At 35.9% G+C, this 26,482-nt stretch overlaps 2 protein-coding genes across 52 annotated transcripts in view; one reads left to right on the top strand and one right to left on the bottom strand.

Annotated features, from left to right (window-relative positions):
• The window catches only part of LOC145316015 (NAD kinase-like), a 45,949-nt gene extending 30,942 nt beyond the window's left edge, over positions 1-15,007 (top strand). For 6 of the 50 annotated variants that reach the window (XR_013878235.1, XR_013878241.1, XR_013878222.1 and 3 more), the window contains 7 exons: positions 8,861-8,950; positions 10,901-11,017; positions 11,351-11,538; positions 13,137-13,245; positions 13,667-13,770; positions 14,244-14,317; positions 14,449-15,007. Coding sequence is in view for 7 of the 50 variants with exons in the window: in XM_080156284.1 (XP_080012410.1) it covers positions 8,861-8,950; positions 10,901-11,017; positions 11,351-11,538; positions 13,137-13,245; positions 13,667-13,770; positions 14,244-14,265 (630 nt within the window). In the remaining 43 variants the exon portion in view is untranslated. Of the gene's footprint in view, positions 1-8,860; positions 8,951-10,900; positions 11,018-11,350; positions 11,539-13,136; positions 13,246-13,666; positions 13,881-14,001 lie in introns of all 50 variants that reach the window. The other 44 variants (XR_013878237.1, XR_013878242.1, XR_013878219.1 and 41 more) reach the window with 30 other exon arrangements.
• An 863-nt stretch (positions 15,008-15,870) lies between these two features.
• On the bottom strand, positions 15,871-24,717 carry LOC145316014 (triokinase/FMN cyclase-like). 2 transcript variants are annotated; one of them, XM_080156277.1, is made up of 18 exons: positions 24,589-24,717; positions 23,908-24,004; positions 23,545-23,575; positions 23,214-23,357; positions 22,256-22,344; positions 21,882-21,939; positions 21,333-21,429; positions 20,969-21,027; positions 20,469-20,622; positions 20,039-20,141; positions 19,371-19,463; positions 19,054-19,191; positions 18,448-18,612; positions 17,957-18,109; positions 17,681-17,788; positions 17,423-17,461; positions 16,740-16,862; positions 15,871-16,083 (listed from the first exon to the last, which is right to left on the bottom strand). In XM_080156277.1, the coding sequence occupies exons 1-18, from the start codon at positions 24,612-24,614 to the stop codon at positions 16,012-16,014; spliced, it is 1,749 nt and encodes a 582-aa protein (XP_080012403.1). In that variant the 5' UTR covers positions 24,615-24,717; the 3' UTR covers positions 15,871-16,011. The 2 variants fall into 2 exon arrangements, with proteins under 2 accessions (XP_080012403.1, XP_080012404.1); XM_080156278.1 differs by lacking the exon at positions 22,256-22,344 and adding an exon at positions 22,801-22,889.
• Between the last annotated feature and the right edge of the window lie 1,765 nt (positions 24,718-26,482).

A 26,482-nucleotide genomic window follows, 5' to 3' on the forward strand; every position in this document is an offset into this window, starting at 1 on the left:
TTTTCAAGAGATTGTGAAGTTTTTGAAGATAACGAAAATGCCTATTTGTGCGGATTTAGAATTTCTTGTGCCTGGGGCTGATATTCCGGTGAAGGAGTTAGGAATTATTGATACAGGAAATAATTTTAATTCTTTGATATCTAGAGAAATTCTTGATAAACATGGAGTTGAGTTTTGTCCTGCTAAATTATCAGCATATTCAGTAGATTTAAAGAAAGTTAATATTATTGGATATGTTGAGTTGAAATTTAGATTTGCTGGAACTCAAGCTGTGTTTACGGAGATATTTTATGTACCTGAGGTGACGAGTAGGTTGGTAAATCTTGGATCTGATTTCCTGAAAAAGAATAAAATTAATATTTGTTTGGATGAAGATAAGTTTGAATTTTGTGGGGAATCTGTTCCTATTAATTCCTGTTTACAGAAACAGGTGGTGGCAGAGATACAGAAAATTCCTATTTTGTCCGGACGAATGAATTCTGAAATTCCATCTAAACCTACCTTGCCAGGGATAAAGGAGGGGGGTGGGTTTGGAGAGTTATATTCAACGAAGTATAATGTGAAGTTGCTGGATAAAACTATTTTTTATCCTGGAGGATCTACCGCTGTGGTGCATGTGACTGGATTAAAGAATGATGGGCTTTGGTACGTGTCCCCTAATTCTTCTAAGATGACAAGTGGCAATGGGATTATGATTATTGAGGGGGTGTATCAGCCACGGAAAGATGGGTCCTGTGTGGTTAATGTGGTTAATGCGTCAATAAAACCTATTACCTTGCTGAGAAATGTGAAGATGGGGCATTGTTTCATCATGGATAATCAAGATGTTACCTGTAATAAAACAATTAATGAATTGGATAAGCCAGAAAAGTTGTCGGGGCAAAAAATGCATGAACGGGTACAGTTTATTATTCAAAAATTGAAGTTAGATGAAAACCAGATGATTAAGGAAAATCCAGAATTGAAACCCAGGATTATTAAAATTTGTTTGGAAAATTTTGATATCTTTTCAATGAATGATTCAGATATTGGTGATTGTAGATTAATGACATATAATATAGAATTGTTACCTGGAGCTAAACCTGTGAAGGCCAGAAATATTCCTTTGAATCCAGAGTACGATGCTAAATTGAAGGAACAGTTGACCAAATGGCTGGATGCTGGCATTATTGAGGAGGGTTTCTCGGATTGGTCCAGTCCTATCTTTGCTGTGAAAAAGAAGGCTGCACCTGGAGCAGAGGCTAAGTTGAGGTTTGTCATCGATTTCCGCAACCTCAACAACGTGACTAAGCGGGTGGCGTGGCCGCTGCCACTGATCTCGGATAATCTGACGAAGCTGGGTTCTGGCAAGGTGTTCAGTACTCTTGATTTGACAGCTGCCTACCATTCGATGACTATGGATGAAGACTCTAAACCGTTGACAGCTTTTAGTGCAGCAAACAGGATGTATTTGTTTAACAGGTTGCCATTTGGGTTGTGTAATGCACCCAGCCTGTTCTGTGCTCTGATGGATAAGGTGCTGTCTATCCTGCCAGGTATGTATGGATTCTGTATCAGCTACTTGGACGATCTGATCGTGTTTTCATCAAGTCCAGAGGAACATGTAGAGCATCTGCAGGCACTGTTTCAAGTTCTTCGGCAGGTCAACCTGAAATTAAATTTAGATAAGTGTGATTTATTGACTAGAGAATGCCATTATTTGGGACATATTATTAGTGCCGATGGATTGAAAATGAATCCTGCATATCTGGAACGGATTAAGGATTGGGGCAAGCCTAGAACAGGGAAGGAGTTGCAGAAATTTTTGGGATTTACTAATTATTACAGAGGATATTTTGCTGATTATGCCAAGAGGTCGTGCATGTTGGATAGTCACAGGAATGACACTATAATAAAGTGGACAGAAGAGTTGAACAGAGTATGGACTGAATTTATGGAAATGTTCAAGACTGAAATGTGTAAAGGCTATCCTCAATGGGATAATCCTAATCTTTTTATTGTGGATGTAGATTATAGTTCTCAGTATTTTGCAGGGATTATTTCGCAAGAACAGGATGGTGTAGAGAGAGTGTTTGGTGTCTGTAGTAAAAAGTGTAATGCTGCAGAACAAAATTATCCTTCCTATAAAGGAGAATTAGGTGCATTAGTATATGCATTAAAGAATTTTTTACACTTTTGTAGGTTTCGTGAATTTTTGGTTCGGACAGACAGTATTTCACTAGTGCATTATAAACGTTGGGCTAAAGGATCAATAAACGGTGTCACCTATCGATGGATAACTTTCTTGCAAAGTTTTGACTTTACAGTTATCCATCGACAGGGGACTAAGCATGTGAACGTAGATTATTTGTCGAGAACTGAGTTAGATTGTAAGGATCATCGACTGAAGGATTGTCAGGAGTGTAGAGAGACAGATAATAAAATTTTGGATCCTTACCTGGATGATTCACCATTTCTGGATCAAATCTATTCTATTATGCAGGTACATTCTGCAGAGGATGAGGCGGATGTTGAGTTTGTCTGGCAAAGTAGTCTTCAGCAGGACGAGATCCTAAATGAAATAAGGTTATGGATATTGGAAAGGAGACAGTTGTCGTCTTATGAGAGGGCGGAGTTATCGGGCAGAAAAGAATTATTGTACAATCTTATTGGCCATATGTATGTGCTAGAGGGGGTTGTAATTTTCAGACAGCCTTTGGCCGAAGGGGGTTTCGTCGAGAGGCCTGTAGTGCCTCTTTCTTTATACAATGATATATTTGATTCAGCTCATGGTGGATATGGTTCTGGACATAGAGGTGTGCAGGAGACAATACGTAAGATAAATGAGAGATTTTTTATGCCTGGCGTGAACAAGTTTGTGGAATCAAGAATACGAAGTTGTATTACATGTTTGAAAAAGGCTGGAAGTAATCCTAAACATGTTTCACCTATAACTCATTCTGTTCAAAGTAGTGAAGTTTTTGCTAATATGTCCGTAGATCTGGTTGGACCTTGGACTCCATGTTATCATCAGGGACAGACGGTTAAATTTGTCTTAATCATGGTTTGTCTATTTTCTAGATATGTTTTTACATGTCCGTTGGTTGATGCTAAAACTGAAACAACTGTAAAGGCTATATTGGAAAATTTTGTACCTACCTATGGTTTATTTAGAGCTTTGAGATCGGATAGAGGTACAAATTTTACAAGCAGTGTGTTTAAAGGCGTGATGAAAGGATTGGGGGTGGATACTGTCCTAATTCCCCCCAGGAATCCAAATTCGAATCCTGTAGAGAGGCAAAATCAAAGTTTGTATGCTGCTTTGAAAGTAGATGAAAATCATGGAACAAAGGACTGGGCTAAAAAATTACCTTTGGCTACGTTGGTGATTAACTGTTCCAAGAGTACTAGAACTGGATATTCTCCATTTTTTCTAGTTTTTGGTCGGCAGCCACGTATTCCTCTCGATTTTCTATCACCAGTCCCGTCTGTTGAATCTTCATCCTCGCGGTCGTATTTGGAATTTCTGAAAAATATGGAGGATGTAATTAAGAGAATTTCTACAAAATCCAAGTTATATTTAGAGGTTCAAAATAAACACAGAGTACAGAGGGAAGCATTAAGAGTTACAGATGTTTGTTATGCTTTCTTTAATATTGTAAAAACTGACGTGTCCAAGAAATTACAGTCTTTCTATGGAGGGCCTTTTATTGTAGTTAAGAAATTTTCGGATGCATTGTATGAGTTGGCACCTTTTGGGAATAATCCCATCAAGAAAAATCAGGTTGTAGCTAGGGATAAAATTCGAAAAATTCATGCTCGAACGGAAGTTCTAGGGGAGGAGGTTAATTTTAACGTTTTTCCTTTACCTGAAATTTGTCCGTCCGATGAGATATTTTTGGAGGTTGACAATATGCCTGTAGAGAAAGAAACTGTAGAGGAGAGAGAGAGTGAAGATGTTGTGTATTTGTCATCTGAAAATGATGGTTTTGAGTTGGCAGAGGAAAGACAGAGTGACGAGATTCAGGAGAAGGAGAGTGAGGTTGAGGTTGATAATGACAGAGTTTCAGAGAATGAGAATAGAGAAATTATACCTGTAGGTGAAGGAGTAGAGGTGGGAGTGACAGAAGAATCTGTGGTGCCTGCTCCTGTAGCTGAGGGTAATTTTGACGAGGTTGAGCTTCCATCGGAACAGTCGTTTTTGACTACGGCGCCGCCGCAATCTTCACCTGAAAGATTAGTTACAATTAAGAAAAGTGGATCACGGGTGGCGAAATATTTATGGGACACTGGGAGGAGGTTAAGATCTCAGGTAGGGGGTCCTGTGGTACATGTTCAGATAGGAACTCGAGGACGGAGAAAGTAGGGAAAGGAGAGCTGATAATAATTATTTTTGAGAAAAAAATATTATTAAAATACATATAAATATTTAAAAAAAAAATATATTATAATAAGAGTTCATGAATTGTTATTTGATTATTTTAATAACAAATATGTGCTGACAAAGCTAGTAGGTAGAAAGTTGCCCTGCAATGAAAGGCTAAATCAGTTGATATTTGCGGGTGAATTGGTGAACAGTTATCAGCTAATAATGTCTGGTCATAATAATAAATTCAAATCAGGTAAATATTTTTTAATTTGGGGATTGTGTTTGTTACCCTGTGGTGCTGATGTGATACCTGTGCTTGTAAAGAAGTGTGTTGGCGACGGTCCTGAGTTGAGGGCTTCAGAATGTACAGTATTTGGTCAGCATGAGTTTAATGGAACAGTCAGCGGTCATCTGTTAAAAAAAGTTGGAGTGAGATTTTTGCCCGCGGTACAATGTCACGTCGACAGAACGGTTCACACCTGGTATTGCGGCAAATATAGCCATCTACATTTAGGGGCACCAGCTGTTGTTAGTAGTGATGAGTTAATTTCTAGTGAAGATTGTAAAAGGATGGAGGAACAGAGGGTGTTAGACATAGATGGACGACGGTTGCCTGTAGCGTTTTATGACCGGTCACTGACTTATTTCATAAATGGTACCATCCTGTATGATGATATGATGACGTATGGGATTGACCCTCAGTGCAGAGGAGATGGTATTTATTTAAATAATACCTTTGTGCCTAATACTTTTCAAGAAGTTCAGATTACAAGTTATTTGAAAAATATACAAATTTCAATGTTACCTGATAACAGTTGTTTTCTTGAGGACCAGTTCATTGGGGCACACTGTCTGGAGTCTGATCTGCGGCTTGGGCTTGATCGAGTGATAGTTCACAATAGATCACAGGAAGATAGACGTTATTTTAGTTATTTTCGGACTGTTGAAATTGTAAATTTAACTTTGTTTACATTTTCTAATATGGCGGATGATGCTAATAATCAGGGTGGCCAAAGTTGGTTGGCGATTTCTCCACAGTTTTCGTTGGGATTAAAACTGGGGAAAAAAGTGGAGTTTTCTGACTTTCTGACTGATTTGCATTATTTTCATACCAACGTTCCTGATGTATTTTTGTGGATTACAACTGCTAAAAAGAATTTCTTTCCTTGGATGCGAAAAAAAGAGGAGGATGGTGCTTTATTATTACAGTTAACTTCTTCCTATCATCAAGTGGAAAGGATTTTGCAGGCAGAACAGGGGTGTTGGGAGAATAATTTGTTTCATTCCAACATCAAGCAAGTCGGAAATTTGTTGGTACAACATCTGGGGGAGATGGAGCTTGTGTCTGTATGTAAAAAAAGATGGTTGAATGTGACTATAGGAGCAAATTTGCCGTGTTATCTTGGTCATTTTTCTCTGTTTATGGATGATAGAATTGTTGCTGTAGAACCATTCACAAGATTAGTTAAAAATGTTTCCTTGTTAATGGTTGTCGACTGTAGGAAAAATCCAGTATTTGTGAGAGTTAAACCTGGATTATATCTAGGCAATAAGGGGGCAGGAATGCAGCTGGTTCAGACTAAACGGCTGGAGGATAGTTGGTTGAAGGTACCATTGAATTTTGAGCATCTGCTGGATAAGGGAGAGAAAGGACAGGTGTTGGAGTCTGTGGAAGAGGCTAAACTTTCGGAATTGGCTGCTAATTCAAATGCGTTTGTTGTAGAGGTGACAGAAGATTGGTTTGTACATTTGTATAATTCCTCAATTGATTGGTTGACTAATAGTTGGCAGCATTTTGTTATGGCTGTGATGGGTGCTGCTGGGGTGGTTATTGGATTGCTGTGTGTTGGTTGTCTAGGCAGACTGTGTAACTGCGTCAAATTTTCGCGTTATCGGGAAAACAGTAATTAAAATTTGGCATCCCTGATAAATATAATGTATGTAAAGTATTTCGTTTTGAATGTCGTCTTATATATGAAAAATGTTAAAATATTAAAATATTAAAATGTTAATATTTAATTATTGATTATTATCAGGAAATGGAGATGGAAACGAAAGGCGGTATCAGCGGCCGTCTGGTCGGCGGGAGGAGCGTGAACCGTCTGTTGAGATGTTGGAAGCTGGTAGATCTAATCGGCGGCATGTTGTGTATAGAAGAGATGACAGGAGGCAGTATGATGTGGAATCCCCCAGGTATGAGCCTGGATATGATGATGAGGACGATGTTGGCAACGTGAGTCTTGAAGTTGAGCTTGATTCCAGGGATCGTCTGCCCAGTGAACAGAGTGGTTCGGAGATAGACAGTTGGACTGAGCCTACTACGGACAAGCCTGAAAAGGTGGCAGATACTGGTTCTGGTGAGGGACGGCGTAGATTTGGTAAGTTTGTGCCAAATCAGGCTGCTGGGTCGGTCAGGTCTAAGGGAGCCAGCAAGGCTTATGATGATGCTGGGGAAGGTACTTCCAGAAGGGGAGCCAGCAATGCTTATAATGATGCTGGGGAAGGTACTTCCAGAAGGGGCGTGGTCAAGCGGCCTGCTGGGGCAGATTCTCTTGGGCCTAAACAAAAGAGGGAGTTACCAGATTTACGTGCTGAGGTTGAGAGAAATAAGGCTGAGCGCAAGAATGACAAACGTGGCTTGGCGCCGCTCAGTGATGAAGATATAGGTAAAATCAGTAATTCTGTTGCTGTGACTCTAAAGCCTATGATTGAAGAAAAAATTCGTGAAGCTGTAAGAGAATCGGTCAAAAGTTTGAACACTGCACAGAAACTTTGGCAGACGGACAGTCATAATCGGATTAAAGATATGTTGGCCTCGCATAAGAGGGATCTAATGGATTGTATAAGGAAGGTAGATACAGAGATGCAGCAAATGGTGGCTACTACTGCACAGCAAAAGACTTCTTATATGGTACAAAGTGTACAGACAGCAATGACTGATAATTGGGAAAGTAGTTCAGCCAAGTTGGGACAGCAGGTGAGCCAACAGGTGGAAAGTGTTTTGGCAGGACAGGGAACTAAGGTTCAAGAGGCTATTTCTGAGATGGCTAAGAAAGAGGCTGAAGTGCAAAGGCACCTGTCCAATATTTTTAGTGAGCTTAGCGAGATCCGGCGCAGAATAAACAATGACTTACCGGCGGCGTCATATTGGCAGTTGCAGCAGGCTGGAACTTCTGACGGTGCTGGGGCTAGCAACGGAGTGATGATGGTTTCGGGAGGTGTTCAGGTCACTGGTGGCGTTGAGATGGAGGTGGCAATGTCGGCAGATGGGCCAGCGGTTGCTGCAGAGGTGGCTGTTGCGAATGATACCGCCTCAGCGGTAAATGATGCTGTGATGGTGGCTGTAGGAGGGCCTGTAACTGCTGCAGCGAGTAATGCTGTCATAGCGGCAACAGTGGGCGTTTCGGCTGAGGTTGGTGGAGGGGCGCTGAACACTTCTCCTCCAGTGGGTGAAGGAGAGGAAGGACTGGAGGCCGGGGTTAATTTCGATGTAGGTTCACCCAGTGAAGACATTGATCCTAGTTTATTGGATCAACCTGATGGATGGTGAAACCATGCTTAGCTGGATGGTTTCAGAAGGGGGTAAATGTCATATATTTATGTTGTGATGTCATATATTTAAGCTTGCAGACCATATGTTAATTGTTACTCTTAATTGCTCTTTAATTGCTCTCAGAAAGAATAAAGAGAAAATATATTTAAGTCAGTTGATATTGAGAGTCCTAACACAGAACATTATCTGGTTTGGGTTCGAGTCTTTATTAAGACCAATACAGCTATTTACAGACATCCTACTACTTTAGATAGTTTGCATAGGCAGATATTCTACCCCTTCAAAGTGCATAGTTAATTAATACATTGTATTAATTAAACAGACAGTCATCCTGTTGTTTGGTGTCCTGATATACAGACAGACATCCTGCTACTTCAGAACTATCCAGCTTTGAATAATCAGTAGTTTTGACTTATTAACATATTTAATCATTTCTAAATATAGTATCAATATATAATCTTATTTACTCAAAAACTGCATTTAATCCAATATAATAAATACTTAAAAATCTGTTTGCATTTTGAATTGAACATTAAGTCTACTCTATCATTAACTTATGTAAGTCTGTCTATATCACAATGTATTCCTTCCTGCTCTTACTATTCACGACAAGCGACTAACAGCAGTAGATACCATTTTTAACGTCTCTAGTATGCTGCGACACCACCAAAGCACGCCAACACGTTACAATTTACGTTAATGGTTAAGAGCAAGATACTTGATGGGTACGCTCTTCTAATTTATATAACTTATCAATAATTTAAGGTCAAAAGCCTTGATGCCACCCAACGGATATTAAACCTTTACTTTCTTTCAAATAGCTTACAACTTGAATTTAGTTTTTAGATTTTGTAATTTCTTAGTATGTATGTTTTATCACCATTTTTGGACACATTATCTTGAATTAAACTATGATTATAATAAATAAAACCCTGAACTTTAATAGCTGTCTAATTTAGGTAACGCATGTGTTGGAGGGCCATGCTGCACTCACCCTCCGCTCAAGATTAAGGTGTATTCTTATCAAGAAAGAAGAAGAACTAAATAATGTAAGAGGAAAAACAGTTTATTTTAAAGGGGGGAGGCGGATGTGCCACTTTTTGAAACCAAAACTAAAAGTCAAAGGAACTCAACTAAAAAAAGAGTTATAGGTCTGAGATTTTGCATGGCAGTTGCTTTATAGGGTTACAATATGGAACAGTAAAGAAACGGCGGCGCATCCGCCGAAAACCGCCGAGAAATTGCAAAAAAAAATTCGGCGGGTAACGGCGGTTTTCGGCAGTTGCACCGCCGTTTCTTGTACCTCTATAATGCAACTGCCATGCAAAATCTCAGACCTGTAACTCTTTTTTTTAGTTGAGTTCCTTTGTTGGCTTTTAGTTTTGGTTTCAAAAAGTGGCACATCCGCCTCCCCCCTTTATTTTCATTGAAAAACTGGTTCTAAATCTTGCAAAAAAAAATATGCATCGTTTGACACAAATTCCATACGAGTTATATTTTTCTCCCCTCGGATAACTGTCAAATTCTATTATGACATACGATAGATGTTGTTGTTGTTTTGGCTGCTTTTGGAGTTCCAGGCAGGGTTGTGGGCATTGAAGTCACCGACTAGGATAAGGTCATTTGGATTTTCAAAAAGGAGGTTAAAGTCAGGGGTGTATTGTGGGGGGCAGGAGGAGTGTGGGGGGAGGTAAAGGTTGATGATTTGTAGAGGGGAGCCATTGCGGGAAATTTGGATGCCATCAACCTCAATGGGGCCATTGGAGAGGTGGTTGAGGTTAAGGTGTGTGAAGGGGATGTCTTCGGCAATGAGGAAGGCTATTCCTCCACCAGGTCGGTCTTGTCGATCCTTCCTGATGAAGTTATAGCCAGGGAGGGGTTTAGGATTGGATTTGCAGGAGAGTTTAGTTTCTTGGAGGCAGGTAATTGGGATGTTAAGGGTTGAAATAAGGTTGTGGAGTTCATCTTGGGTGGTAAGGAGACCATTACAGTTGAATTGGAGGATGAAAGGTTTACCAGGAGGTTTGCGGGGGGCAGGGGTGGGGGGAGGAGGGGGTGGGGGTGATTGAGGGTGTGGTGGTGATGGAGGTGCTGTTGGGGAAGGTGGGGGAGACGGGGAGTTGGGTGTGGAGGGTGAGGGAGGGGGGGAATTTTGGGGGGAGCAGGAGGGGCATAACCAGAAGGGGGAGTAGTGGGTGGAGGATGGAAGGAGGGAACATTTGGGGTGGACCCATTGGAGGCAGGAGTTACATTGGAAGGAGCCAGTGGATTTTGTAACACCTAAGGAACAGATAGGGCATGGAAATTTGGGGCCACGGGATTTAGGTGGGGGTGTTGATTGTTGGGGGGAAATGGGTGAGAAGGGGGTAGGGGAGGCAGAGATGCAGGGTGGACAGGACCAGTTAGAATTGTATTCGGATTTGGATGAGAGGAGGGAACATTTAGGATGAACCCAAAGTTGGCAGGAGTTACAGAGGAAGGCACCAGAGGAGCGGGTTATGTTGCGGGAGCAGGTAGAGCAAGGGTATTTGGGACCAGGATTTGGATGGATGTCGCCAGAGAGGATGAGGGGAGGAGGGGGGGTGATGTTGGATGTGGTTATGGAGGGTTGGAGTTGAAAGGCCTCCAAGGCCTCCAGAGCTGACAGGGGCTGACTTAAAAGCCCTTTAGGCCAGCCCCGTGGGGGAAACCCGGACGGGAGACATGGCTGTCAGAACAGGTGGTTTGGTGCAGGTTTGCCCGGGGGTGTACATCTTCTTCTCCTCCTCCCCGGATAGGTCCACTGCGGAAAAGCTTGCACCCTCGGACCTCATACGATAGATATATGTATTGTTTGAATTTTTAATAAATCTTGAAATACTTAAAGTATTTAGAATACTTTAAAAAATCCATTCAGTGATTTTTCTAGGTATTTTTTGCAGCCAAAATTGAATGCAATACTTTCATTTAATTTAGATATTTTAAAAATTGGACTCCTCAAATAACTTTCAATATTTTAGCTTACCCCTGCAACAAATCAGTTGGTTTTGAACGAGGTTGTGATAGATCGTGGACCCTCCCCCTACCTCTCCAACATTGACTTGTACCTGGATGGAAAGCTCATCACATCAGTCCAGGTATGCCACCAGCCTAGAGCAAGTTTATAGTAATAATCATTAAAAAATGGAGCCGCTTTTAAAAGATTAAATTAGCGGCAAAGAAGATTAGCGGTGTATTTCCTTTAAGTGCCTTTTTAAAAAGTGAAAAAGAATTTTATTTAAATTTAGGTACTATCAAAATAATACTTTAAAAGCAATTGCATAGTATTTACAAAATTATCAAATTAACTTCAATACAAAGCCACGTGACATCTATTGTGTTGGTCCTCTCTTGAAAAGTAACAAATGTTAGAAGCTTCGAACATGATAAAATTAATTTAACATTTCCTAATATATATATTTTTGTAACAGGGTGATGGACTAATAGTGTCAACTCCTACTGGCAGCACAGCCTACGCAGTGGCCGCTGGGGCCAGCATGATCCACCCCAGTGTACCCGCGGTCATGGTCACGCCTATCTGCCCGCACTCCCTGTCCTTCAGACCTATTGTGGTACCTGCTGGCATTGATCTCAAGGTCACAGTGTCCCCAGACAGCAGGTCAGTAAAAGATAGGTCAATGGAATCAAAATTTACCTCAATCAGAAAAGAAATAATTATTTCACCTAAAAAAATCTTGATTGGGTTGATTGAACTTGCAACAGTAATTTTAATATGTAGGAATTTTGTATCATGTAATTGGGGTTTTACATCAATCAATCGGCCATTGTCTTATCCCTTAAGATAAATTAAATTCTAAAGACATGGAATCCTTATGTTTCTAAACATAAACAATGCATGCTTTTACACAATTCTGTATAAAGTGCTTTGGAATCATTTCTAAACATAGAAACTGATTTGCTTACAAATTTTAATTGATCATCATGTAAGCATCATCACTGCAAAATTCTCACAAATTTCAACATATGTAATCAATACAGCCAACCCCCTTTTATATAAGATTAAATCATGTAATAGTTATAACAAAATTGATAATAAAGCAATTTCAATTGCATGTTTTCTAGATAGGAATGGCTGAATCTTAAACTTTTGGTAGAATAATTTTATATCCTTTTATTCCATCTTGTACATGAATAAGGAGGTTCCCTAATGTTAGTGGCTGTGAATCAAAAAGTGGGAAATTGATTTGAATTATATTTCTTGAAAAATAGTTATTACAGGGATGCAAACTTTCGAAACATGTATTTGATAGATCAAACTTGTAGAGAATAGGAAAAGGACAAAGGAGATAAATTTATATGGACCTCAATCAGGGGCGTCCAAGGTTTTTTTATTTAGAGGGGGGTAATTACCCCCAAGGTAGGGGTAAATTTGAAATGGGAGGGGGGGGGGGTAAAATGAAAAATATTTTGGGGGTAATCACCCCTTTACCCCTCCCTCCCTTGGACGTCCTTGACCTCAATGACTAAATTTTACCTTGTGTAGAGAAAATAATTGATTTTTGAAACCGCTAGATTTTTAACTTGAAATTCACACATTTGGGCAGTTCTTACTCAAATGTATTATGCAAACATTATTATGAAGCTAGATGAAGTAAACAACTTTTGTACCATTAATTTCATCTGCAGTATATGTAATTTTGTTTATCATCATTGGTAGAGATTTATATGTACAAGTTTATAATCCTTTGTAATCCCTTAACTTCGCTGAATTTAGTAATAGTTAGAATAAATAGAATGCTTTAACAAAAAGAAGTCAATATACAAAGTTGCTTCATCTATAATACAAAGTAGAATGATGTCCGTCTGTCACCTCTTGGGGCAAAGCCTCAAGAGGCTAGGGGCGAAGCCGCCAGTTTACGAATATAGAAATGACTTAGAAACAGCCATGATCCTTTTAGAAGTAATTATCATAGCTTTCAATAAAAACACGTTTAATTTAGCAAGGTCACTCTTTTTATAATTACATAATCATGAGGGGAGTTAGTTTCAATTGGTTAAGTTGATGTTCAGCAAACGATAGCATGATTTATGTTTGTACATTTCTTACCTTAACTTTATGTTCTTTATTAAACAGAAACAGTTCAAGTTTGAAAATGTTTTTGTTAATGATATGCATAGCCCCTTTAATCTTTTTTTTCCTTCAAATTCCAAGTAAAGCAAATTATGACTAAAAATCTAACTTTTTTTCTTCTTCAGAAATACAGCTTGGGTGTCATTTGATGGAAGATTGCGCCAGGAACTTTGTCATGGAGACAGTCTGATTGTTAACACAAGTATCTATCCTATCCCATCTATTTGTGCACAGGTAAATTTTGTCGACGTCTCTTGGGAATATTTAATGATAAATTTTATTTTTTTAATTTTATAAATAAACATATGTAACGGTTTAGTCAAATGCTCTTATTACGTCAAATTGTTCTTAATTATGACCAAATTTATATTGAGTGTTTGGTCATAGTTAAGAACAGTGTGACTTAATAAGAGCATTTGACTAAACCGTTACACACAACTCTACAAAAAATAAGCAAAAAAATGACCCCCTTTGTGATATTTATTTATAAATTCTCCAAATTTCCAATTTTTTTATTATTATTAATCATTCCCAAAACACGCAAAAAATGACCTCCTTTTTAAGGATAATGTTATTTCATAAAATAATTATTTTAAAAGTTCAAATGTATCTACTTATTTATGATTTTCTAAACTTATATTTTTGTGTTATACAGGATCAGATCAGTGACTGGTTCGATTCTCTTGCTGAGTGTTTGCACTGGAATGTCAGGAAGAAACAAAAGAATTTGGACGAGTTGACCGATCTGACTGATGGAAAGTAAGTTTGAGGTTGGATGTCGTCGTCTGCTCAAATTACTTGAACGCGGCATTGGTCACAATGACAAATAATGTTAAAATCTATAATTTTAGTTTCTTATGGCCTATTAAGTATTCTGATATATATTCTTTTTTTTTTAATTTCTCTTTACTACATTTTAAGTTTAACTTTTTTACACACATATTCCATGGATGATATTTAAGATACAAAATAGTACATATTTGGCCTTAGAAAATATGCAGAACTAAACTAATGGCCTTAAAACAAAATTCTTAGTACAATTTTATCATGGCTGGCCATATAACTATATATTTCAATTTGTAATATACTAAATTTTTCTTCAGAAAATAATATTCAGTGCCTTATTCCAATTTAAAATTTTGTCACAATAACATTTACCTTTATTTCCAAAGATAGGGCCTTTTTTCGAATAAACATTGCATTTTTTAGCTATTAATATTTATTTTGTTTAGACCAGTATTTTATCATGACTGATTGATCTATAAATCATGAAAAAATAACACTTCTGTGTAAATTCAACTATTTAGTAAGGTTTTTAATACATTCTTGTATTGTCTTTTTTTTTACATTCCTCTAGCATATATTGCTGTATTAAAGCTTTTGATGTTTAAATTTAAAAAAATTAATTCTTGTTAAATAGTTGATCATAATTGAAAGAAGAAGGAATTCTAGAATGTGTTGTAAATAGTGCCAAACATAACAGCTAGGTGATATAAAACTTACAAAACATTAATGATATTCACAATTAATAATTTTATGTTTTTGTAAATTAATCTTAGCTGTAAATAATACAAAGAAGTATTTTTAATTTTTAAAAAATGTTTGTTGAGCTTTTTTGACAATTACCCTAAAATATATTTAATTATAAAAAACTTGAACCTGTAATACTAATTTAAGGTTTTTTGTATTTTCATGTTAAATTTCTATCACATTCATATCAAACTTAAAGCAAGACTAATATATTTCAACTTTATGACCGTTTGTGGCACAAATTATTAGATCATATTTTGACCTCTGAAAAGAATGAATAATTTAAAATTATTATAATTTTATTGTACAGAATGTTTTTATGTAAAAGTTTTATGACAACTATATATGTATGTACCAATGCCAAGCTATGAGATTTTTTATATTCTTGTCATAATTATTAATATATATTGTATATTTTTTACTTTATATTCCTCTATAAATCTATAATATATGTTAATCTAAATAATCTCTTTTTCTCTTTCATATAGAATCTAGATTTAAACATAAGTTTTAGCTTCAAATAGAAGGCGAATACGATAAATATACCTAGTAAAGTAAAATATACTTTTAAGAACAAATTCTTTGGTTTAAAGAATTGTTTACTTTGCCCATTCGTCTATACATATTTTAAGTTCTTTGCTACTTAAAGATGTTGTCAACCTAGTTTAATGGACGTCACAGTGCAAATGAAGGTGCTTTGACTTTTGTGTCAGAACCTAAATTGGGACATAGTGCATTTCATTACCCTAGCTAGGTTAGGTAACTTTATTTCACTTTTCAATAAAATCTAAAATGCAGCGGTTTTTCAGAAAATTAAATTTGAAAATTTCAAGTTCAATTTTCACCCACTAGGAGTTACCGCATAATCATGACAAGAAAAGCAAAGATTATTTATTTAAAATTTTGAACAACTTTGCTTTTATAAAGTTCTTCATAAAACCACTCCTGAAGTGAGTTAATTAATGGCCATTTTTATCAATTGCTTTGCTAAGGTCACGGAAATTCAGCCTTAAATAAATCATTTATAGAGAGGTTTTATGACTGACTTTATAAAAGCAAAGTTGTTCAAAATTTTAAATAAACAATCTTTGCTTTTCTTGTCATGATTATGCGGTAACTCCTAGTGGGTGAAAATTGATCTTGAAATTTTTAAATCTAATTTTCTCAAAAACCGCTGCATTTTAGATTTTATTGAAAAGTGAAATTAAGTTACCTAACCTAGGGTAATGAAATGCACTATGTCCCAATTTAGGTTCTGACACTAAAGTCAAAGCACCTTCGAAGGCATTGTGACGTAATAAAACTCTATGGAAAATACTATGAAGTAAATAAATGTAAAAAATATTTATTCAGGCTTAAAATCACAATTGTCAATATTAAATAAAAATATCTATTAAAATATAAAAATATAAATTTTTGCATTGATCGTCAAAATGTAAAAGAATGCCAAGCAGACTTCGAACTGGGTTATTATTGCAGAGCATCAGTTATGATGTTAAACCAAGTGGCAGCAGCTATAGCTCCGGGGTCAGCTTGATTCACCTAAAACATGTTACAAACTTCTTAACAACCATATTCCTATTATAATTAAACGAACAAAATTTCTTATTAATGAAAGGTACCTAAGAAATTCATATGCTCAAAATAATTTTTTTTTGGTACAAACTTATATCTAGTAATATTTACTGCAATTAAATTACCTGTTCCTTTAGCTCCTCCGGGTATACTAGATTTACCTTAGCTCTGTCTACATAGCTAGCTCTGGCAAGCATGGTGGCTGTTCCTTTAGCTCCTCCAGGTATACTAGATTTACCATAGCTCTGGCAAGTATGGTGGCTGTTCCTCCGGGTATACTAGATTTACCTTAGCTCTGTCTACATAGCTAGCCCTGCCAGCTCTTTCAAGCATGGTGACTGTTCCTTTAGCTCCTCCAGGTATACTAGATTTACCTTAGCTCTGTCTACATAGCTAGCCCTGCCAGTTCTGGCAAGCCTGATGGCTGTTCCTTTAGCTCCTCGTGGAATACTAGATTTACCTTAGCTCTGTCTACATAGCTAGCCCTGCCAGCTCTTTCAAGCATGGTGACTGTTCCTTTAGCTCCTCCAGGTTTACTAGATTTACCTTAGCTCTGTCTACATAGCTAGCTCTGGAAATCATGGTGGCTGTTCCTTTAGCTCCTCCAGGTATACTAGATTTACCTTAGCTCTGTCTACATAGCTAGCCCTACCAGCTCTGGCAAGCATGGTTACTGTTCCTTCGGCTCCTGCCATACTAGACTTGCCAGCTGTTTTCAGCACTTCACCATTCAAGTTTCCTCCAGCCTTTAATAAACATGCGAAGGGTTTAAGTCTTTAAATACCAATAAAAACAAAACAAAATAAATTGCTTTGTTTAACTGCTAATTGAACATTAATGGTAAGTTTGGTCGCGAATGGCGGCTGAAATTACTCCAATCTTTACTAGTTAAGCACATAAAACAAAACACAACAGCAATAATTATAAATTCAAGTTTTGTCTGTCCGAAAAAAAGAAGAAATATTTGCAAAACTAGATATAGGAAAACTATAATTAATGCAAAGGAAAAAAGCTGAAAAAGAAAAATTGGACATTTATAAAATATACATAAATCTATAATACGTTGGATTGCAGTTTCTCTTTATATCTACTTGAACCAAATACTTTTTTTCGTTAGATGGAACTACTCTCCATTATATCATATGAATTTAAATATTATAAAACCTATTTCTATAGAGCTTTTCAATAAATAACAGATAATAAAACCTAAATAATAAAATGCACAAAATTAAGGATGATGTAAAGGGGGCGGGTTGGTGTAGATGCGTTACGCGCAGAAAGGTTGTTACCAAGTCCAAAAGTTTACCTCTTCCAGAACAAGTAAAGCTGGGTGCAGAGCATCAATCTAAAAAAAGATTATAAAAGTTAAATACCTTCGTCAAGGATAATTACGAAAATTAAATAAAAATATATGCATTTAGGTAAATTATTTAACATTTCAGCATAGTAGTAAATCCTTAACCAAATAAGTACAGTAAGTTTTTGAACATTTTAGTGTTTTATTTGGCTTAAAAAGTGTAAATTATAAAAGATTTTTAAAAATGTTCAATTTTCAAATAATTACCATAGTTCTATCCCCAGGCTCTGCTCCCCCGTACTTCATAACAGTCTGCAGACCATAGCGCAGAGCTCGAACCCAAGCCTCGGGGTCAACCTCGCCGCTCACTTGATCCTTTACACAATTAAAATTAGAATGACGAAAACTGTAGCTACAGGTTTTAAAATAATTTTCTTAACCATAGGCAGTATACTGGGGATTTTTATGAATGTTAATAATGACTATTAAGCATTATAGGATAGCTTTTAACAGTAGAAAAAAAATGCACAATTAAAACGTTACCATAAAAGCATTCGCAGCACCAGTAAATAGCAGTGAGTAGACACCCCCAGAAGAACCCCCCATCTTTTCAGCCAGCACCCCCAATTGTCTTAAAAGAACACGTGGGTGGGCGGTGTCGAGACTTTCTAAAGATTCTCCTAAGACTCTTGCTCCCTAAAATAACAAATGTTAAAAATATGTTAAAATAAAAAATAATGTATTTTTTAGGTTAAAAAAAATAATTTAATATTTCGTTACTATTCAGTTTTACAGGCAGCACATATTCTTCCTTGGTACTAATATCAAAGTAAAACAATAGAGGGGGTGTGGGTTAAATAACTGTAAGTCCCCACCCCGTGGACCCTGTGCAGACTTTTAATTGGGTCTTTGAGTATCAGCCAATAGCGCTGGGAATATTAACACAGCCAATTCGCTACAAAAGAGCAGAAAAAGGTCCTGGATCAAAGTAGTTTTCTGGATTATATAGTTATACATTACTTATACATTTGTACCTGGGCATGAGTTGACCCACAGTCCCCATCACCACATCCAGAATCAAGCTGGTTCAACTTAGCCTCCATGTCAATCAGAGCCTTGCTTACTGACAATAAAATGTTCTTTACTTTTTTGGCTCCCTCGTCTGATAGAGAAACTCCTTTGATAGCAAAATCTGCTTCCTGAAATGGTTAAAAATAATACCTGGGGTTAGTGCTACTTAAAAAACAACACTAGAAGAGTATGCTATAATGAGAGATAATGCAATCTTTATTTTTAGCAGTTGCTTTTGACAATAGTCATCATTTTTACAGTCCTACTATACAATGTAGACCAACGGCCAGAATGCAAAGTCAAAGTTTATTTGTGTTGGTTTTTAAAAAGCACCACTTTCGACCTCGCCATTATAAAGCTATTATCATATTCTTGTTTAGTGCTAAATATTGTCTGGATTATGGTATAGACAACAAACGAAATAAATCGAAAAAAATATTTTGGGGACAGGTAAGAAAATCGTCAATTCTACTATGTCTTACCCCCAACGAAAGCTGAAAATCACTTATATACGTTTCGTAATTTTTTTCCAATTAATTTAGTCGTTGATATAAGCTAAAATGTTGTACCTGTTCCGATGGGGCAACTGGTAGAGGCTCTGGATTAAAACGGTTAGGACCGCTGAGAACAGAGTGTAGGGGTGTTGGCCAGGCTGGGGCACTTGTGGGAGCGTCAAGCAGCTCCAACCAATCAGGATTTTGTGTCACCTGGACAGATACTATTTTGGCATTTTCATAAATTCATTTTCAAAACAAAACAACACTAATCTTCTAGTCGTCTTTTTGAAGATAAAATGATTGTGGCCTTTGTAAAGATTTATTCGCAAGGCATTTACTGTATGGTTGATTAGTAGTACAGTAATCATTCACTAGTAAGAAATTAATACCTTCAAAATGCTGATCAATATTCCAGACATCTCTAGAGAAGTCATCATATGTCCAGCGTAAAATCTCATCACTTTAAATCCTCGTCCTTCCAACTAAAATTAAAATTAGAAAGGTCAAAAATATTGGATAATCTCCAATGAATCTTCATAAAGTCAGGATATAGAGAAAATGAATAGAATACTAAACTCGGCGAGATTGATCTGAAAAAATGGAGCTCCCATAATACACAGTGTCAGATTATAATGTGCATGGATAATGATATATGGATTTACTATTGCTTTAATCTTACTTCGGATTTTCATGTTTTCTCTAATTAAGTGAAACAAGCAGCTGACTAAAATAACGATTCCCCCTTCAACCCATCCCCTTCCCTACTACTGTATGAAAGAACTGACCAAAGTAGCAAATTTTCCCCTGTCACATAATATCCACGTATATTCTACATCCATTGCTTGATTATAGAGCTTGGACTAGCTATATTTGCTATACAAAAGTGTCTCGTCCTACTCCATGACTACTTAGATCCAAACACTAAGAAACTATAGCTGCACACTCACAGTCAGAAACTGAATTTTAGATTTAGAAAGTGTTTTTTTTCTAATTTTTTTCAGTTGACTACTAGGTATGCCTTTTCTCCTGCAAAATAGTCATAGACGAAAATTTATACCTGTAAAACAATTTCTCTGGCTAATATTAGCTCTTCAAGCTTGCTGGTACCTCCTAGATTGTTCAGAATGACCGCAATTTGCTCGCCTGGTGCCATATCAAGCCTTTAAAAAAATCAAATTTATTGGAACTAATACTCCTATATTCAATACAGTATAAAAAGGTAGCAACTTCTATTCTAAATAATAATATAATTTATCCACTTTTTCTAACATAAGTACTAAAATTAGATCAATACTGCTCATTTCAATGAAAAGTAGTGTTAAGAACCGCCCCACTCCCCCAAGCTCCAAGTTCAAATATTTAGGTTTGTCAGGAATATCAACATATTAACAACAAAGTTAATAAGACAATAGGAAAAAATATTTATATCGCAGAAAAAGATATAAATATTGTTTCTTTTGAGGCTGTCTAAATTGAAAGTGTCTCGCCTTGTAGCAGATGTAGATGAGGTCATGTGATCCAAGAGCTTCTTGACAGCCTCGTGTGCAGAGCAGAGAGGAGCCTGACCAACACCGGCCTCTCCGTGAACACCCAGCCCAATTTCTATCACATCATCGGCTACTTGGAACAATGGTCCCTGACCTTCAAAGGAAATATATTACATTAGTTAATCCAATAGTTAATCGACTATAAAGACTAGGATTCTGGCTAAAAAAATTGGATCATGGAAAGAAAACGAAGAGGCGGTTTCGTCGTATTTTCACAGTATCTTTTGATAAGTTATTTTAGGTTATGAAATTGGACCCGCAGGGGCTATAAATAGGAGAAAAGCTACTGTGAATATACGACGAAACCCACTACTTCGTTTTCTTTCCATGATCCTACACTTTTAATGAAAAAGGTTACATGCTATAGTTTATTACATTTGGACAGTAAAAACAGCTGATCTTCCATAAGTCAAAACTAAATTAATCATAATTTTTTCTACCTGGAAGACTGCAGGGACCCAGAGCTAATCCCATGGTACCCATATTTGATGCAATATTTCTGAATAATAGAAAACTTGACAAACTGTTTTAAGGTTTAGTCTATGGTTTAAAGATATGAAAAGGCAATATTAAATTTTAAAAAAAGTAAAAAAAATCTGTTCAATATAAAACTTTTTGCAAAGTCCCTTTGATGTACACCTGCTTTTTATGCTAATTATGAGGAATACACATGATTACTTTATATTTTATGAGATTCGTGAAGTAGTAATGTGTTTACTGTTTCATTATCTTTAAGTAAACTGCAAAAGACGAATTCAGGGCTGCTTGATGCGTGTAAAGACTTAATTTTCAATGATAATTCACCTTGCTGTTTTTGTAATATCTTCAAGAGAGACGCCTCTTTCAGCCATAGCTCCAACAATTTTAAATACAAACATTGTTCCACACAAGCCTCGGCGCCCTTTAATAAAAAAAATCTGTAATGTTTGTTATAATGTGTATTATCTTTTATACCTAGTTAGAATTTAGTTTCACACAAAAATTGAAGTGAGAATCCTTTTATTTTATAATTGTAATCGGGCCAGGCAGCTGCGTGACTGCATTTGTTTTCGACTGAAATGTTTTAAGCTGAGTGAGGCAGAGAGTGGCTGCGCGGCTGACGGTGGATGAATTTAAATCTAGCAGCTACTTAATGAGGCTCCGGGTGGATACAGGTAAAGGTTAATCTTTGGGGAAGGTTGTAGTTGTTTAATATTTTGTATCCCCCTTGAGTTCAAATAGGAGAGAAAAGGAAATGGATAAGTAAAAATTGTACCTAGTCAAAATAAAAAAAACTTCTAATCCGAATACTTTATCAAAAGTACAAAAGACGGAGAAAATACTTGTAGAAAAGTTTTTCTTTTATTTTCTGACCTGCTGTTTTATCAGCTGTGGTTAGAGCACAATCTTCTCCACAAACAAACATATCAACCTAAATTTTTATAAATATTTTTAGCAGAGCTGCTCTTCTATAATTTGGTTCTGTAGGTTTTTGTCATGATTTTTAAAAAAATATGTACATAAACATATTTTTCATGCATTGCAAAAGTCGAATATAATTTACGGGTGCTGAGTAAATGAAGATGAATTTTTTATCTAAACAATTTTAAAAGTATCTCATATTCCCCCCCCCCCCCATCTTTTTTCAAATTGAACAAGAACAAAACATAAACAAACAAGCAACACAATCTATAAAATTTATGTTCAAAAATATATAGGTATATAAAAAATTACAAGCACACACAAACCTTCATTCCTTCATGACGAGCCTTTTCAACGGCCAGTCCAAAATTAATTCTATCCCCAGTATAATTTATCACAATAATCAGGGCTCCAGCTGAAATTAGGTTCATTACAATTTTATCTTTTTCTTGTTCATAATTTATATGTTTGTAAATGTTCAGTAGAATTTTTTTAAATAAAGGCAGACTACGAATTTAGGATTTAAATTAAGTTATAAGAAAAGTGCACAAAATATAAACCTTAAACAAACAAAAAAACGACATTAAATAGATTTTTAAAAAAAATCTTTTTTCTTCTACTTTATGTTACAGCATTCAGAATTGTGATTGTGTTTAATTGCCTGAAATTGCGAGCCTTGTAAATTTTAATTAACATGGAAATGAAACTTGAAATATGTTACCTATGACATACTTAAATTGGACATTTTCATGCAAAGTAAAGACTATATAAACCCCAATAAATGTACAATAATACCATGACAAAACAAAGTACCCAGAAAGAAACCTCATATCCCAAGACAATTGTACAAGACAAAAATATTAAGCATTACCTTTAATCCTTGAGCTTTAGCAGATTCAACTGCACGACCAAAAGTTAGTCTGTCCCCAGTGTAATTAAACACAATCACAAAACATCCAGCTTTAAAGAAAAGGCTAGATTTACACACAGGCATTATTACTGATTTTTATTACTATGGATGTTTTTAATAAATATTTCTCTATTTTACTGCTGAGAAAACATTAAGGTTTCTTTTTTTTATTGTGAAGTAAGGACTACATAATCTCTCTCGAGGTGACATTTATATAGAGTCGATCTTTCCGTTGAGTAATCAAAAGCTAAAAAGTGTAGGAGAACCATATCGGTTTGCGAGATCCTTTACTACAGAAAGACAGACATTCTGTTACTTGTTTAAAGATTAGTAATTCCTATAGCTTAAAAAAGTATATTTTTAATTAACTCTACCTTTATTATCTTTTGCAATGGCTCTGATACCCTCAAGGATAGATGTGGTTGGGGGAGAGGCAAAGACGCTGCCCGCCACTCCTGCAGTCAGCATGCCTGACCCAATATACCCGGCACAGAAAGGTTCATGTCCGGAGCCACCACCTAATATTTTTTATAAGGGTTTACTACATACAATTTTACATTAAGAGATAAAATGAAAAGGGTTTCAAAGGCATGGTACCTGACTTAAAAAAAAACCTTCGGGGTAATGGGTATGGTGGGAGTAAGATCTCATATAACAGAGATATCTGTTAAAATCTTTCTAATATAATATTGATATTTTTTTTACCTGATAATAAGCCAACCTTACTTCTATCCACCTGAAAAAAATAGACTTAGATTTTCAGTGTTTAGTTTTTCATTATCAGAGGAGGCAGGGAGTAAATTGAAGCTAAAATAATCCTATGTCACTTTCATGTAATATTACTATTGATGGGGGTAGGGGGAGTAAACTTAAAATTATTTTTAATGAATTTTACAGCATAAATTTTGATTTTAGATTGCAAAGGCGAAAATATAATCACTGTACTTTTGTCGAATGTTTTCATGGCAGTCCTTTGTTAAGAAAGCAGATCCAATTATAAAGATATTATATTTTAACCAGAAATACAAGCAGACAACGATTCACTTAGTAGTAAAGATTAAAACTAACCTGTTCCCTGACAATGACTCTGTGTCCTGCCAATCTTCTGAGTCCAGGATGAATAAAAGTCAGACCATCCAAAGCTTCATCCACTGCATTCTCAGCACTAGAAGTATTTAGGTATAATTTTGTATTTTTCTTGTTAGTTAATATTTATGACAAGAATGACAACATCCATGAATAGTGAAGCTCATCAATTTACTAAGATAACAGTATGATGGTTAAACAGCCGCAAAAAAAGTGAGTTATAAAGTAGTTTTTGGGTCAGCAGAATTCACAACAAAATTATAAGTACCGATGGAACAAACAAGCTTAAGAGGAGATACTCACCAGTTAGCTAACTTTGAAATAAAAAAAAACAGCCTTCTATCTCTAATGACAGCTTAGAAATATCACATATCCAATGTAGAATCCAAATGTCGTCCAGACCGACGGAAAAGCAAAAGCAAATCGAGTGGATAAAGCCGATAAAGTTGGTTATAGAGTAGCTTCGCCAATAAAAATAAGCTAGTCCATATTATAGTAGGTACAATTAATTTAGCATAAAAACTCTAAAACAATAACTAAAGTACCTTGTTACTATAAAACACATATTTAAAAATTAAGATAAATTAACAATCAGCTCCACTTACATGGATTTTGTCATCCATGAAAAAACTAAAAAATGAATAATTTAAATATGTAGAATACCTGTTGATTAACTTTTTGCCAGACATTTTTAAACAAAAATCTGAAGATAGAAAATAAGTTCAATAAAATATTTACTTTTCAAACCATATCTAAAATTTGTATTGTATATTTGAAGTGTATATTGAAACTGTTTTAATTTTGTCGCATAAAGCGTGTTAATACATATCAGCAAATTTACACGTAAAGTGAAAAATATTAAATTCTTTATTTGATCTAATGGGATATTTTGAGTTTTTTTTATTGGGATTCAATTACTCAGCAAACACTATGGACTTTTTGGCATTGCATAAAAAGTGTTTATTATTTAAGCATGATCCTGGCCTATTCATGTTTTGTTTTAAAACAAAAAAATAAAATTCGTATTATATAGACACTCTTATACAAAAACATACAAATAATCCTTATAATAAAGTAACAGGATGTCTCTTTGTTTTTTTTTGTCTGTACCGAAAGGTCTTGCTAACCGCTGAACCGATCGGGTTCTCCTTAACAGGGTAGCTTCTTATAGGTCCTGGGAAGGTTTATAACAACCCTCTTAAGAGAAATCGCCCCTAGGAAAAAATGACCCAACCCCCCTTCCAAAAAAAAAAATATATGGTTGGCGGGGGGGGGGGTGGGGGGGGTGGAAGGGGGGGTCGACCCCACCCTCCAAAATTTTTAAAACCTTTTTTTTACTTTAAAAAAAAGGTTTTGGGATTCAACTACCCCCTCCTCAAGAGGCCTCTAGGGGGGGTAGCCGCTAGTTTAGAATATATGATTGATATGCTATTAAACTTGATAATCATTTGTTGTATTGAAAGATATGTTGATAAAGTGCTTGCCAACAAAACAAGTTTGTACCCCATGCCTGATTTACTGCCTATTTAGATGCAAACATACACTGTATATCAGGGAGTAAGGGAGGGGACAATTAATTCAATTTAAGAGTTTTACTGAAAGGTCATGAAATCCAAAAAAAATTGAAGAAAATTGTAAAGGGTATGTTAATCAAATTTAGAAAACTATAAAATAAGAAAAAAAGCACTAGTACCCAAAGTCAGTCAGAACCTGCTAAATTCTTGCACATTCCCTTTAAGCCAGTACTCCCTGACTATACATGCAATTATACTTATAAAACTATTTATCATAACTAAAATAACACTCACAACTCAACATTAACAAGGATGACAACAACATTCATAAAAGCTAAGCTCTGAAACGGTAGAAAAAACGAAACTTACACTTGTAGAGTGTAAACTTAACAAACATAAGTCGAAACAAAATTGTAAGTAACTTTTAGGTCTTAGTTATACATTTTTAGGACTTGATTAATGACTATGGAAATGCTTCGCTTATAACATTGTACAATAAAGTCCTAGGAATCAGTAACTTAAAACCAGATGAATAAGATAGCTGTATCACATAAAACAATGTAAAAAAAGTTTTTAAGATACATTAAATGAAGTATGGGCATTTTCCGCCTTAACAAGGTAGGCAAGTGCGATCATATCAAACATCATTTTGGATATGAAAACAATACCACAACAAGAAGAGTTTTCTTGAAAACTGGTGCCGTTTTGGAATAAAATAACCCCATAGTTCTTTAATAAGAGAATTCTAGCTTCTTATCTTATTGGCTGATTATTATTAAGAGTGTGTTTCTAGATTATTTGTGGCGTATTTCTATTAGCGTGACTAACGAACGGAGAGACAAACTTTTTTTGGGACCATTGTTTTGTTTTAATGTCCCAAAGGCCATACAAATGACAAAAAAGCATTGGAATTTTTTTTAATAGGCGGAAGAATTGAAAAAGGCAAAAAAAAACTGTACTTTAATGTAAATATTATTATAGGTTTACAGAACATATAGAAATTATTTTCTGAAAATCTGCTAAAAATTCCCAAGAAAGGAGGC

Source organism: Acartia tonsa, chromosome 4 (genome assembly GCF_053477335.1).
Source record: "Acartia tonsa isolate MP-2025a chromosome 4, ASM5347733v1, whole genome shotgun sequence".
In the NCBI taxonomy this organism is placed as follows: domain Eukaryota; kingdom Metazoa; phylum Arthropoda; class Copepoda; order Calanoida; family Acartiidae; genus Acartia; species Acartia tonsa.

Bases quoted from the DNA above. Each gene is read 5' to 3' on its own strand.
- LOC145316014 (XM_080156277.1), bottom strand. From the start codon at position 24,614: ATGTCTGGCAAAAAGTTAATCAACAG. The intron at 21,940-22,255 runs GTTTGTGTGTGC...ATAAAAATTTAG, and splicing joins CTCGTCATGAAGGAATGAAG to GTTGATATGTTTGTTTGTGG. The intron at 21,430-21,881 runs GTCAGAAAATAA...TTTTTATTAAAG, and splicing joins CACAGCTGATAAAACAGCAG to GGCGCCGAGGCTTGTGTGGA.